This window comes from Melospiza melodia, chromosome 28 (assembly GCF_035770615.1).
Source record: "Melospiza melodia melodia isolate bMelMel2 chromosome 28, bMelMel2.pri, whole genome shotgun sequence".
Classification (NCBI taxonomy): Eukaryota; Metazoa; Chordata; class Aves; order Passeriformes; family Passerellidae; genus Melospiza; species Melospiza melodia.
In genome coordinates, this window is record NC_086221.1 from 3,761,852 (window position 1) to 3,776,401 (window position 14,550).

General features: G+C 54.2%; 2 protein-coding genes and 1 non-coding gene across 3 annotated transcripts; 2 read left to right on the forward strand and 1 right to left on the reverse strand.

Moving 5' to 3' along the window:
• Nucleotides 1-8: 8 nt before the first annotated feature.
• On the forward strand, nt 9-4,167 carry LOC134430484 (glutathione S-transferase 2). The gene is made up of 8 exons (XM_063178199.1): nt 9-154; nt 339-414; nt 790-854; nt 940-1,021; nt 2,322-2,422; nt 2,980-3,075; nt 3,146-3,256; nt 4,007-4,167. Exons 1-8 carry the CDS (start codon nt 119-121, stop codon nt 4,100-4,102), a joined length of 663 nt encoding a protein of 220 aa, XP_063034269.1. The 5' UTR covers nt 9-118; the 3' UTR covers nt 4,103-4,167.
• Nucleotides 4,168-5,466: 1,299 nt separating this feature from the next.
• Nucleotides 5,467-5,541, reverse strand: TRNAK-CUU (transfer RNA lysine (anticodon CUU)). Its single transcript has one exon. It is a non-coding gene; the product is annotated as a tRNA-Lys (tRNA).
• A 2,414-nt stretch (nt 5,542-7,955) lies between these two features.
• LOC134430485 (glutathione S-transferase 2-like) lies at nt 7,956-12,844 on the forward strand. The gene is made up of 8 exons (XM_063178200.1): nt 7,956-8,080; nt 8,264-8,339; nt 8,672-8,736; nt 8,822-8,903; nt 10,424-10,524; nt 11,083-11,178; nt 11,248-11,358; nt 12,672-12,844. Exons 1-8 carry the CDS (start codon nt 8,045-8,047, stop codon nt 12,765-12,767), a joined length of 663 nt encoding a protein of 220 aa, XP_063034270.1. The 5' UTR covers nt 7,956-8,044; the 3' UTR covers nt 12,768-12,844.
• Nucleotides 12,845-14,550: the final 1,706 nt, after the last annotated feature.

Sequence of the window (14,550 nt, forward strand, 5' to 3'; positions counted from 1 at the left end):
GCGCTGACGACAGAGGGAGGGGACAGGGGAGGGTCCTGTCCCGGTCCGTCCCAGTCCGCCCAGTCCGTCCCGGTCCGTCCCGGTCCGTGTTCTCGCAGAACCTCGGGCGGGTGTCACCATGGTGGTCACACTGGGCTACTGGGACATCCGTGGGGTGAGTGGCACCGAGGGGGGACGGTGGGGACGGGGGAGGGCACGGCTGTGGGAGTGCCGGGGGTCTCAGAGCGATGTAGGGGTGCGGGGGGTCCAGAGCGGTGTGGGGGTGCTGGGGGGTCTCATGGTGTGGGGGAGAGTTCCGGGGGTCTCTGGGGTGCCAAAAGCGGGTGCTGTGCCCCCAGCTGGCCCACGCCATCCGCCTGCTGCTGGAGTACACGGACACCCCGTACCAGGAGCGCCAGTACCGCCCCGGCCCAGGTGAGGGAGGGCAGGGGGGTGGGACCCCCAAATCCCCTCACTCCCTTCCCCAGCCCCGCGATCCTGCTGTGTCAGAAAGGGGGGGACACCCCCGCTTGGCAACGTGTCCCGCCACCCCTCCTGCCACCTTTGTCCCCCCCATGAAAGGACCTTGATCCCTCTCAGTGCCAACGTTCTCCCGTGTCTGTCCCGGGAGGGGGCTGGGGCTGCCCCGGGGAGGGGAGGGACACCCCCAATGCCCGCACCCCCCATTGCTGTGGGGCGGAGGGTCTGGGGGGTGACACACCCTCAGTGCCCGCAACCCCCGTTACTGTGAGTGCCACGAGTGGGGCAGAGGGCCTGGGGGACCGCGCCCCAATCTCTCTGCCCCCCCAGCCCCCGACTATGACCCGAGCGACTGGACCAACGAGAAGGAGAAGCTGGGGCTCGACTTCCCCAACGTAGGTGATGGGGGGTGTGTGTCGGGGGGTGTGTGTGGGGTTTGGGGGGGGTCTCCCGAGCTAACCCCCACCCCGGCACCCGCAGCTCCCGTACCTCATCGACGGCAACACCAAACTGACCCAGAGCAACGCCATCCTGCGCTACATCGCCCGCAAGCACAACATGTGTGAGTGGGGGGCCCCGGCCAGGGGGGGGTCTCGATCACTGGGGTTTGTGGGGGGTGCACTGTGAAAAACGGCAATCACTTGTATTTTAAAATTTCAAAAGTTTAATGATAATAAAATAAAATAAAATAATATAGTATAGTATAGTTTAGCATCGCATAGCATAGTATATAGTATAGTATACCATAGCATAGTATATAATACAATGTAATATAATAGTATAGTATACTATACTATAGCATAGCATAGTACAGTATAGTATATAATAGTATATAAAAGTATGTTATATATAATATTATATATATATTATATAATATTACTTCTATTATAAAAATAGCAGTATAATTAGAGTAATAATAATTTGGACAATTTGCATTAAGGCAACATGAGACAATAACAACACATATGGACAGTCCAGGTACTTTTTTCTGAGCAACCCAAGCCCGAAAAAGGACCCACGTTAACAGAGGATTAACCCTTAAAAGCAACAGCCTGTTGCATGTCCATACACCTCATGCATGATGAATAAATTCCGTTCAAATACAGGATACTGTCTGGTCAGTGTCAGCTTCTTCCTCTAAATCCTAACGGTGTCATCCTACCTGAGTGAGGCAGGAAGAAGTTTGTTTCTTCTGATCACAGAGCAATAAATTCCCTTTCTCTGAAAGATTAAAGTTTCCTCTGGCTGCTATCTCAGTGCCAGTACTGTCACTGTTAGACTGGATGTGACACACACACGTGATCAGGGTTCAAGAAGAAAAAGGTTTTCATTCTGCGTTTTCTCTAGTTTATGTACTCTTAACAAAGTGTGATCTTAAGTCATTAACTACATCACAATAGCTTGTTATATTCATTGGTGCAAAGCAATTAACATCAATATAATTGGTGAAAGTTTTACAGAAATTCAATAAGGCATGTATACACATCTACTTAGGCTCGTAGTCTAGCTTACAAAAATTTTCATGTATCTTTTCTTATCGGTTTCCATGCTCATGGCCTTGTCCTTTTCCTTGCTATGGATACACTTTAAAATCATCAATTGTTACTTCTATTAACTCAGTTTTGTTTGCAGGCCAGCTGTCAAACCCCTCCATAAGTACCTCATTTCTTTCTTAAAAAAAAATCTCACATACCTGGTTTCTATTTTAACATTATGTTATAACTATATTTAACACACTACTTCAAAAATGAATACAGCATAACTTTCTAACACAACACATGTAACATTCATTTTAGTATTTTTAAAAAGCCAGTCATAAAATCTGCATTTTTCACATGGGCTGACACCTCCCCTCCCTGCAGGTGGTGAGACAGAGGAGGAGAAGCAGCGTGTGGACGTGCTGGAAAACCAGCTGATGGACTTGAGGATGAATTTTGCCCGGCTCTGCTACAGCCCTGATTTTGTGAGTGCCCCTGGGGGTGTCTTGGGGGGACAGATGCACCCTGTGGGGGTATTTGAGGGTCCCCAGGACAAGGGAAGAGATGAGAACCTTGAATCCATGTTTCAGAAGGCTGATTTGTTGTTTTATGATTTATATTATCTGAAAAGAAAATGGTATATAAATCTACACTAAAGAAAGGGAAAGATTTTCATCAGAAGGCAAGAAAATAATGACAATAAAATCTTGTGACTGACCAGAGAGTCCCAGACAGCCGGACTCTGATTGGCCGTTAATTAACAACAACTACATGAGACCAATCAAAGATGCACCTGCCACATCCCACAGCAGCAGATAACCGTTGTTTACATTTCATTTCTGAGGCCTCTCAGCTTCTCAGGAGAAAAAATCCTGGCAAAAGGATTTTCCATCAAATACATCAGTGACATCCCCCATGTGGGACACTGAGCCACCCCTGCCACGGGGGCACATCCCTGTCCTGGCTGCACTGGGGGTGATGCCCCTGGGTTCTGGGGGCCTGGGGGAGCAGCCCCCCAAATGTGCCCCCTCATGCCGTGCAGGAGAAGCTGAAGCCTGCGTTCCTGGAGCAGCTGCCCAAGAAGCTGCAGGAGCTGTCGCGGTTCCTGGGCTCCCGGCCCTGGTTTGCAGGGCAGAAGGTTGGTGGGGGATGCTGGGGGGGTTTTGGGGAGTCTCTGTGGGGTCTGACCCCGCCTGGCCCTCCCCCAGCTCACCTTCGTGGACTTCCTGGCCTATGATGTGCTGGACCAGCAGCGCATGTTTGTGCCCGAGTGCCCCGAGCTGAAGGGAAACCTGGCGCAGTTCCTGCAGCGCTTCGAGGTGAGCGGGGCCGGGACAGCCCGGGGACAGCCCGGGGCCACCGCGGTGTCCCGGCCCCACCTCCGTCCCTGACACTCGGTGTCACCATCCCCCAGCCCTGCTGTGCCCTCACCATTCCCGGCGACAGCTCAGTGCTGTGTCCTTGTCCCATCCCAAGCCCCGTCCTTAAATCCCCGGTGTTTCTGTCTCCATCCCATTCCTGTCACCCCCGTGACCCCAGCCCTGGAACCCTGGTGTCCCCAGCACTGACATCCCAATGTCTCCATCTCATTCCCGACACTCCAATGTCCCTGTCCCAATTCCTGACACCTCAGGGTCCATCTCTGTCCCCATCCCTGACCCTCTGGTGTTCTCATTCCTGTCCCAAAAACCCTGGTGTCCCTGTCCCCATCCCCTCCATGCCACTGTCCCCGTCTCACGCATCCCATTGTCCCAACCCTCTCCCCAATACCCTGGAATCCCTGTCGCCATCTCAGACATCCCTGTCCCTAAACATCTCAGTGTCCCTGTGCCCCTCCAGACTCCCCTGTCGCCATCCTTGTCCCAAACACCCCAGTGTCCCTGTCCCTGTCCCAAACACCCCAGTGTGCCTGTCCCCATACCAGCCACCACAATGCCCCCACCCCTGACTCTGTGGTGTCCAAATCCCTGTCCACAACACCCCAGTGTCCCCATCCCAGCCACCCCAGTGTCCCCACCCCTGTCCCCATGGTGTGTCCCTGTCCCCACGTGTCCCCACGTGTCCCCCAGGCCCTGGACAAGATCTCTGCCTACATGCGCTCAGGGCGCTTCATGAAGACTCCGATTTTCTGGCGCACAGCCAAGTGGTGCAACACCAAGGAGTGAGGGGCTGACCCTCCCTGTGCCCCCAAATCACCCCCAATCCCCCCAATAAACCTCGAGGGGCTCCCCCTTGTTTGTGCCGTGTCTGTACCTCCTCCCTGAGCTGCTGAGGGGCTGCGGGGGGAGCGGGGGTAACTCCTCATTTGTGGGGTTGGGACCCTCCTGGGTCTGGGATGGGGAGAGCCATTCCTAGGGGACCCCCGGAATAAGGGGGGCCCCCGTGGAGGCTGTGGGGAGCAAGGTGGGGTCCCTAATCCCCCAGGATAAGGGAGATACCCCTGCAGCTGAGGAGATTGAAAGGGGGGACCCCAATGAACCTTGAAGGGGGGGGGAGTCACAGAGGGACCCATGGCCCCCAGGATGAGGGGCTTCCCATGGAGTTTGGGGGGATGAAAATTTCCCCCAGGAAAAGGGGGAACCCTAAAGGAATTTAAGGGGGCTGCAGAGGAATTGAAAGGAATTGACAGGAATTGACAGGAATTGAAGGGGCTGCAGAGCCCTAGAATAAGGGGTCCCCATGGAGTTTGTGGGGTGGCAGTGACCCCAGAATAAAGTGGTCCCGTGGGGATGGATGGGGTGTGTCACAGAACCCCTCGGATGAGGAAGACCCCATGGAATTCAGGGGGTCACAAAGCCACAGGGATGGGGAGGGTCACAGAACCACCTGTTCTGAGGGACCCTCCTAAAAATTGTGGAAATCGCAGACACCCCAGAATAAAGGGGGGATGCAGAACTCCCGGAATTCAGGGAATCCCATGGGGTTTGGGAGGTCATGGAACTCCCAGGATAAGGGAGTTCTGTGCGGGCGGGGGGCGGCAGAGAATCCTCCTGCTGAGAGCTGTCCGTCAATCTCAGTAGGCCAGCAAGGCCATCGTCTGATTGGCGAAGCTCAAAAGATGCCCCTCAGCCCTGGGGTCATTGGCCTGTCAAGGTGCCATTGTCAGACTCCACCCCTCCCACCTGGTTGGTGGCACACCTGTCCCTTCCCTCCCCCTGCCCCCAAGGTTAAAAGGACACAGGGACCATGCGGTCGGGTTTCTTTTGGAGCTGTTACCAAGATTCAGAGATCTGTGACCCTGGAATAAAGCTCTGGATTTAACCCTCTGGCAGAATCCATCTCCTTTTCCTCTCCACCATCACCTGAACCCTTTCTACCAGAGGTGAACTGAGTTCCTGCTTGCCTGGACTTGTTCCAAGTGCCAGCTGCAGCATCCAGCTAGCCAGCGATGTCTCTGAGCTGAAAACACCACAGTTGTTGCCTCTGGTCAAGCAGCAAGGGCCTGATGAGCCCAGGCACGTTCCATCCCAGCCCAGGTAATATTGGGATCATATTCCAATATTTTGGCGCCCAACGTGGGGCACGAAGCCGCTCCCAACGTGGGGCACGAAACCACGACCCTGAGATTAAGAGTCTCATGCTCTACCGACTGAGCTAGCCGGGCAAGCCCTACTGCCGAGCCGAGGGGAGGGGCAGGCAGAGCTCTCCCAGTTCTCCAAGGTGGCGCGGCCAATTCCAAAAGCGGCAAGACAACGCCGCACTGAGCTACAGCCTAGAACGCGAGCGCTCCTGCTCCGCAGGGCTGCGCAGCCTAGTATGCAAGAGGGAAAAAGAACAGAACTCACAGCAGAGACTGTTATTTGAGCTTCTACCCCCACTAAGGAGCAGAGATACTCACCAAAATTGAAGCTGTAGGTAGCAAGGTCAGGCAGGGTGGTCTCTCCACTGGAATAGGACCCCACGGGCAGGAGGGCCTCCCCTATTCTCCTCTGGAAAGTTCACTCACCAGAAAGGAACTGCAACACCTCAGTAGGCGCCAAGATTTTCTCCTGGTTTAGGGAAAGTTTGGTAGAGAATTTCCAAAGGAGGGCCCCTCCAGAAAGCAAACCCACATGGCCCCTTCCCACAACCGGTTTGGGAAGAATTCCTGGGAGAGAAGTGGAAAGAACCTGTTTATTTAACAGGCACAGCACCCCCCAGCACACAAAATGAACAATACCAGATGACACCACTCTGAAAAAGATGACAAATTCAGAAAGTCTCTCTCGGGGGTGGTCGCTCTGATCTCAGTCCCTCTGGCGCTGGGGCAGCTTCTGCAGCCACAAGGTGCAAACTCTTCGTGTTCCCAGGTCCCAGTCTGGGGCAGGTTCTGGATGGCTGAAAAAAGGCAAGGAGAAACAGTCCAGGAAGGAATTTGGACTGTTTAGCTAAACTAACTAATGAGCAGAAGTAAAAGCAAGCAGAAGCACGGCAGAAGCAAGAGTGTCAGAGAAAGCAAAGCGAAAAGCAAAAGCAACAAAACCAAAGCTGCACTAGCTAGTGTATCTGTGTCCTGCCAGGCTGATAAGAAAACCCAAACAAAACTTTCACTCTTCAAAGCCAGTCTTAAAGACAGAGAACATAATATCCAGCATAAACAGAACACATGAATGGGGATCCAAGCATCATAACATCACCCTAGGACAGATTGGAGTTTAGATTGGAGTGGGGATGGAGCTGGATTAAATTTGGGGTTGGAGTGGGACCGGAGTTAGGGCAGGAGTGGGGCTTGAGTGGGATTAAAGCTGGGATTGGAGTGGGATGGGAGTGAAGCTGGAGTGGGTTTGGAGTGAGATCAAAGATGGGATTGGAGCGGGGATTAGAATGGGATAAAACCTGGGATTGGAGTGGAGCTGGAGTGTGATTGGAGTTAGGGTGGAGTGGGCTTGGAGTGGGATTAAAACTGGGCCTGGAGTAGGGGTTGGAGTTGGGTTCGGAATTAGATTAGGGTTTGGTTGTGTTGGAGTTGGATTGAAGTTGGGGTTGGAGTAGGGTTGGAGTAGGGTAGAGGCTGGAGTAGGATTAGTCTTAGGGTTGGATTGGGAGCTGGAATTGGAGTTGGGTTGGAATTGAATTGGGGTTCAGTTGGGCTTGGTTTGGGGTTGGAGCTGGATAGGGGTGCAGTTGTTTGTTGAGTCCTCTCCGTTTCATCTTGGTTTGGTTGTTTCATGGGCGTTTTTTTTTTGTCCTTTTTTGTTGTTTTTAACAGGGGTCTCGTTGCTGGCTTGGGCCCTGCTGGCACCAGGAGGTGACACGGGGGAGGGCACAGCCAGGGGTCCTGGATTTACCTCCCAGTGACAAGTCGGGGTGCTGGGTGCTGCTGTGGTGGCAGTGTGGGAGTGCCAGCCCAGCCCCACCTGGGTCCTGATGCTCCTTAACCCTGGTGGCCTCTCAGCCTGCTCTTCCACCCCGTGGGGACAACCAGAGGAAGCCAGAGCTGAGGTCTCTGCTGTCGCTGGGGACACAGTGGCCCAGAGCACAGGGGGATGGTGCCTGCTGGGGGATGCTCCATCCTCATCACCACAGGGAGGAAGGCAGGGGGTGGCCTGGGGAAGGGTTCATCCTCACCACCTCAGGGATGAAGGGAAGGGGGAGGAGCAGGTGACATGTGTCCCTGTCCCCAACACTCCCAGGAGATGTTTGTTTGTGGCCCAAATCGGGCTGGACCAGGCTTCTCCCATCCCTGTGGGGCACTGCCCCCTCTGTCCCTGCAGTTTCCCGTCCCAGTGCTGCTCATCTGCATCTGGAGCCGGCATTCCTGGGAAAAAACAAAGTTCTGAGAAAAACCTAACCGAGCATGAAAAAAATATTTAAGTAAAACACCAGAGTTGAAATGAGGGGAGGGATGGAGCGCAGCGCCAGAGGGAAACTGAGGCACAGAAGGAGGTTGTGTGTGCCCTCGTGCCTTGGGTTTGGGGGTGCCCAGGGTGATGTGGGAGGGTCAGGGGGCGGATTGCGAGCGGCGGCGGCAGCGGCAGCGCTGGCGGGACGCCCGGGCACCGAGCCCGCAGTACTCACACAACGGGGAGGGCACAGGGGAGGGTCCTGTCCCGGTCCGTCCCAGTCCGCCCAGTCCGTCCCGGTCCGTCCCGGTCCGTGTTCTCGCAGAACCTCGGGCGGGTGTCACTATGGTGGTCATACTGGGCTACTGGGACATCCGTGGGGTGAGTGGCACCGAGGGGGGACGGTGGGGACGGGGGAGGGCACGGCTGTGGGAGTGCCGGGGGTCTCAGAGCGATGTAGGGGTGCGGGGGGTCCAGAGCGCTGTGGGGGTGCTGGGGGTCTCATGGTGTGGGGGAGAGTTCCGGGGGTCTCTGGGGTGCCAAAAGCGGGTGCTGTGCCCCCAGCTGGCCCACGCCATCCGCCTGCTGCTGGAGTACACGGACACCCCGTACCAGGAGCGCCAGTACCGCCCCGGCCCAGGTGAGGGGGGCAGGGGGGTGGGACCCACAAATCCCCTCACTCCCTTCCCCAGCCCCGCGATCCTGCTGTGTCGGAAAGGGGGGACACCCCCGCTTGGCAACGTGTCCCGCCACCCCTCCTGCCACCTTTGTCCCCCCCATGAAAGGACCTTGATCCCTCTCAGTGCCAACGTTCTCCCGTGTCTGTCCCGGGAGGGGGCTGGGGCTGCCCCGGGGCGGGCGGGGAGGACGACACCCCCAATGCCCCCTATGTCCACATCTCTCCATTTTTGTGGTGTCAACAGTGGGGCAGAGGGCCTGGGGGACCGCGCCCCAATCTCTCTGCCCCCCCAGCCCCCGACTATGACCCGAGCGACTGGACCAACGAGAAGGAGAAGCTGGGGCTCGACTTCCCCAACGTAGGTGATGGGGAGTGTGTGCCGGGGGGTGTCTGTGGGGTTTGGGGGGGGTCTCCCGAGCTAACCCCCACCCCGGCACCCGCAGCTCCCGTACCTCATCGACGGCAACACCAAACTGACCCAGAGCAACGCCATCCTGCGCTACATCGCCCGCAAGCACAACATGTGTGAGTGGGGGGGCCCGGCCAGGGGGGGGTCTCGATCACTGGGGTTTGTGGGGGGTGCACTGTGAAAAACGCCAATCACTTGTATTTTAAAATTTCAAAAGTTTAATGATAATAAAATAAAATAGTATAGTATACTATAGTATATTATAGTATAGTATAGCATAGCATAGTATATAATACAATGTAATATAATAGTATAGTATAGTATAGTATAGTATAGTATAGTATAGTATAGTATAGTATAGTATATAATACAATGTAATATAATAGTAGAGTATATAATACAATTTAATAAAATAGTATACTATACTATAGCATAGCAGAGCATAGTATAGTATAGTATATAATAGTATATAAATGTATGTTATATATAATGTTATATATATATAATATAATATAATATAATATAATATAATATAATATAATATAATATAATATAATATAATATAATATAATATAATATAATATAATATAATATAATAGTATGTTATATATAATGTTATATATATATATATATATATAATATAATATTACTTCTATTATAAAAATAGCAGTATAATTAGAGTAATAATAATTTGGACAATTTGCATTAAGGCAACATGAGACAATAAAAACAAACATGGACAGTCCAGGTACTCTTTTCTGAGTAACATAAGCCCGAAAAAGGACCCACGTTAACAGAGGATTAACCCTTAAAAGCAATGGCCTGTTGCATGTTCATACACCTCATGCATGATGAATAAATTCCGTTCAAATACAGGATTCTGTCTGGTCAGTGTCAGCTTCTTCCTCTAAATCCTAACGGCGTCATTCTGCCTGAGTGAGGCAGGAAGAAGTTTGTTTCTTCTGATCACAGAGCAATAAATTCCCTTTCTCTGAAAGATTAAAGTTTCCTCTGGCTGCTATCTCAGTGCCAGTACTGTCACTGTTAGACTGGATGTGACACACACACGTGATCAGGGTTCAAGAAGAAAAAGGTTTTCATTCTGCGTGTTCTCTAGTTTATGTACTCTTAACAAAGTGTGATCTTAAGTCATTAACTGCATCACAATAACATTATATTCATTGGTGCAAAGCAATTACATCAATATAATTGGCGAAAGTTTTACAGAAATTCAATAAGGCATGTATACACATCTACTTAGGCTCGTAGTCTAGCTTACAAAAATTTTCATGTATCTTTTCTTATCGGTTTCCATGCTGATGGCCTTGTCTTCTTCCTTGCTATGGATACACTTTAAAATCATCAATTGTTACTTCTATTAACTCAGCTTTGCTTGCAGGCCAGCTGTCAAACCCCTCCATAAGTACCTCATTTCTTTCTTAAAAAAAAAATCTCACATATGTGGTTTCTGTTTTAGCATTATGTTATAACCTGAACTATATTTAACACACTACTTAAAAAATTAATACAGCATAACTTTGTAACACAACAAATAAAATAATCATTTTAGTATTTTTGAAAAGCCAGTCATAAAATCTGCATTTTTCACATGGGCTGACACCTCCCCTCCCTGCAGGTGGTGAGACAGAGGAGGAGAAGCAGCGTGTGGACGTGCTGGAAAACCAGCTGATGGACTTGAGGATGGATTTTGCCCGGCTCTGCTACAGCCCTGACTTTGTGAGTGCCCCTGGGGGTGTCAGGGGGGGACAGATACACCCTGTGGGGGTATTTGAGTGTCCTCAGGACAAGGGAAGAGATGAGAATCTTGACTCCACGTTTCAGAAGTCTGATTGATTATTTTATGATATATATTATATGAAAAGAAAATGCTATATTAAAACTGCACTAAAGAAAGAGAAAGGATTTCATCAGAAGGCAAGAAAATAAGGATAATAAAATCTTGTGACTGACCAGAGACACAGCACAGCTGGACCTGGGATTGGTCATCAAGTAAAAACAATCCACATGAGACCAACCACAGATGCACCTGTTGCATTCTACAGCAGCAAATAATTATTGTTTACATTTCATTTCTGAGGCCTCCAACTTCTCAGGAGAAAAGATCCTGGCAAAAGGATTTTCCATCAAATACATCAGTGACATCCCCCATGTGGGACACTGAGCCACCCCTGGCACGGGGGCACATCCCTGTCCTGGCTGCACTGGGGGTGATGCCCCTGGGTTCTGGGGGCCTGGGGGAGCAGCCCCCCAAATGTGCCCCCTCATGCCGTGCAGGAGAAGCTGAAGCCGGCGTTCCTGGAGCAGCTGCCCAAGAAGCTGCAGGAGCTGTCGCGGTTCCTGGGCTCCCGGCCCTGGTTTGCAGGGCAGAAGGTTGGTGGGGGATGCTGGGGGGGTTTTGGGGAGTCCTGTGGGGTCTGACCCCGCCTGGCCCTCCCCCAGCTCACCTTCGTGGACTTCCTGGCCTATGATGTGCTGGACCGGCTACTCATGTTCGTGCCCAAGTGCCCTGAGCTGAAGGGAAACCTGGCGCAGTTCCTGCAGCGCTTCGAGGTGAGCGGGGCCGGGACAGCCCGGGGACAGCCCGGGGCCACCGCGGTGTCCCGGCCCCACCTCCGTCCCTGACATTCTGTGTCACCATCCCCCAGCCCTGCTGTGCCCTCACCATCCCAGACAGTCATTGTCACCATCCCCGACACCTCAGTGCTGTGTCCTTGTCCCATCCCAAGCCCCGTCCTTAAATCCCCATTGTTTCTGTCTCCCTCCCTTTCCTGTCACACCTGTGACCCCAGGTGTCCCAATCCCTATCACCAACATCCCCGTGTCCCTGTCCTCATCCCAACATCCCCGTCCCCAATACCTCAGTGTCCCTGTGCCCCTCCCAGACACCCCGGTGTCCCCATCCCTGTCCCCAAACATCCCTGGTGTCTCTGTCCCTATCCCAGACACCCCAATGTCCCCATCCCTGACCCCATGGTGTCCCCATCCCTGTCCCAAACACCCCAGTGTCTCTGTCCCATCCCAGCCATTCCAGTGTCCCCATCTCTGTCCCCTGGTGTCGCAGTCCCTGTCCCTAACACCCCGGTGTCCCCATCACTGACATCCCAATGTCCCTGTCTCATTCCTGACACTCCAATGTCCCTGTCCCAGTTCCTGACACTTCAGGGTCCATCTCTGTCCCTATCCCTGACTCCCTGGTGTCCCTATCCCTGTCCCCAACACCCTGGTGTCCCTGTCCCCATCCCAGACACCCCAGTGTCCCCATCCCTGTGCCCATCCCAGCATCCCCATCCCTGACCCCTTGGTGTCCCAATCCCTGTCCCAAACACCTTGGTGTCCCTGTACCCATCCCAGACACCCCAGCGTGCCCTTCCCTGAACCCATGGTGGCCCAGCCGCTGTCCCAAACACCCCAGTGTCCCTGTTCCCATCTCAGACATCCCTGTCTCAAACATCCTGTTGTCCCTGTACCTATCCCAGACATCCCAGTGGCCCCATCTCAGACACTCCAGTGTCCCCATCCCTGACCCCAATGTGTTCCCATCCCTGTTCCAAGCACCCTGTCCCCATCTCAGACATCCCTGTCCCCAACACCCAAATGTCCCTGTCCCCGTCCCAGCCACTCCAGTGTCCTCATCCCTGACCCCATGGTGTCACAATCCCTGTCAAAAACACCCTGGTGTCCCTGTCCCCATCCCAGCCATCCCACTGTCCCCATCCCAGCCATCCCATTGTCCCCATCCCAGACATCCCAGTGTGCCCATCCCTGTCCCCATCTCTGTCCCCGTGGTGTGTCCCTGTCCATCCCTGTCCCCATGGTGTGTCCCTGTCCCCATGTATCCCCACGTGTCCCCACGTGTCCCCCAGGCCCTGGACAAGATCTCTGCCTACATGCGCTCGGGGCGCTTCATGAAGACCCCGGTTTTCTGGCGCACAGCCAAGTGGTCCAGCACCAAGGAGTGAGGGGCTGACCCCCCTGCGCCCCCAAATCACCCCCAAATCCCCTCAATAAACCTCGAGGGGCTCCCCCTTGTCTGTTCTGTGTCTGTACCTCCTCCCTGAGCTGCTGAGGGGCTGCGGGGGGAGCGGGGGTAACTCCTCATTTGTGGGGTTGGGACCCTCCTGGGTCTGGGATGGGGAGAGCCATTCCTAGGGGACTCCCGGAATAAGGGGGACCCCCGTGGAGGCTGTGGGGAGCAAGGTGGGGTCCCTAATCCCCCAGGATAAGGGAGATACCCCTGCAGCTGAGGAGATTGAAAGGGGGGACCCCAATGAACCTTGAAGGGGGGGGGGTCACAGAGGGATCCATGGCCCCCAGGATGAGGGGCTTCCCATGGAGTTTGGGGGGATGAAAATTTCCCCCAGGAAAAGGGGGAACCCTAAAGGAATTTAAAGGGGCTGCAGAAAAAGGGGTCCCCATGGAGTTTGTGGGGTGGCAGTGCCCCCAGAATAAAGTGGTCCCGTGGGGATGGATGGGGTGTGCCACAGAACCCCTCGGATAATTTAGGGATTTAGGGGGTCACAAAGGCACGAGGATGGGGAGGACCTCCATAGAACTTGGGCTGGCTGCAGAACCCCCAGGTTAAGAAGGACCCCCTGGAATTTAGGGGGTGGCAAACCCACAGGGATGGGGAGGGTCACAGAACCCCCTGTTAAGGGGGACCCCCATAGAACTTGGGGCGGCCACAGACACCCCAGAATAAGGGGGATCACCATGGAGCTCGGGGTGGTCACAGAACTCTCCAGACGAGGGGGTTCCCAGGGGAGTGGGAGGGACGCAGAACTCCCGGGATTCGGGGAACCCCACGGGGTTCGGGGGGCTGTGGAGCCCCTGGGATAAGGGGGAATTCCGGGATAACGGGGATCCGATAAGGGGAAATCCCCGAGATAAGGGGGACGCCAGGAATTAGAGGGTTACGTGCAGGCCGGGATGACCCAAAAAAGCCTCTGCTAACGGGGACCCCGCTGAGCTTGGGGGCCGCAGACCCCCTGGATATGGGGGACCCCCGGGATAAGAGGGGACCCCGGGATAAGGGGGGGGGGCGGGTTAAGGGGGTTCCGTGCAGGTGGGCGGGAGGCACAGAATCCTCTGCTAAGGGGGGGCCGCAGAGCCCCGGGATAAAGGGGGGCATCCGGGATAGGGGGGATCCCCGGGAGAAGGGGAAATCCTGGCATAAGAGGGACCCCCAGGATAAGGGGGGAAGAAGTCCCGGGATAATGGGGACCCCCGGGATAATGGGCAACCCCGGGATAAGGGGGATCCGATAAGGGGGACCCCCGCGATAAAGGGGACACCCGGGATAAGAGGGACCCTCGGGATAAGGGGAAGAAGTCCCGGGATAAGGGGGACTCATGGGATAAGGGGGACCCCCGGGATAGGAGGGGATCCCCCGGATAATGGCAACCCCGGGATAAGGGGATCCGATAAGGGGGGATCATGGGATAAAGGGGACCCCCGGGATAAGGGGAAGAAGTCCGGGATAAGGGAGAATCATAGGATAAGGGGGACCCCGGGATAAAGGGGATCACCGGGATAGGAGGGAACCCCTAGATAAGGGGGAATCCCGGGATAAGGGGGACCCCTGAGACAAGGGAGAATCCCGGGATAAGGAGCACCCCGGGATAAGAGGGATACGATAAGGGGGATCCCCGGGGTAAGGGAGATCCGATAAGGGGGGGGATAAGGGGGACCCCCGTGGCCTCCCGTCCCGTTAAGCCCCGCCCCCAGCCGGGCGTGGCCGTGTCA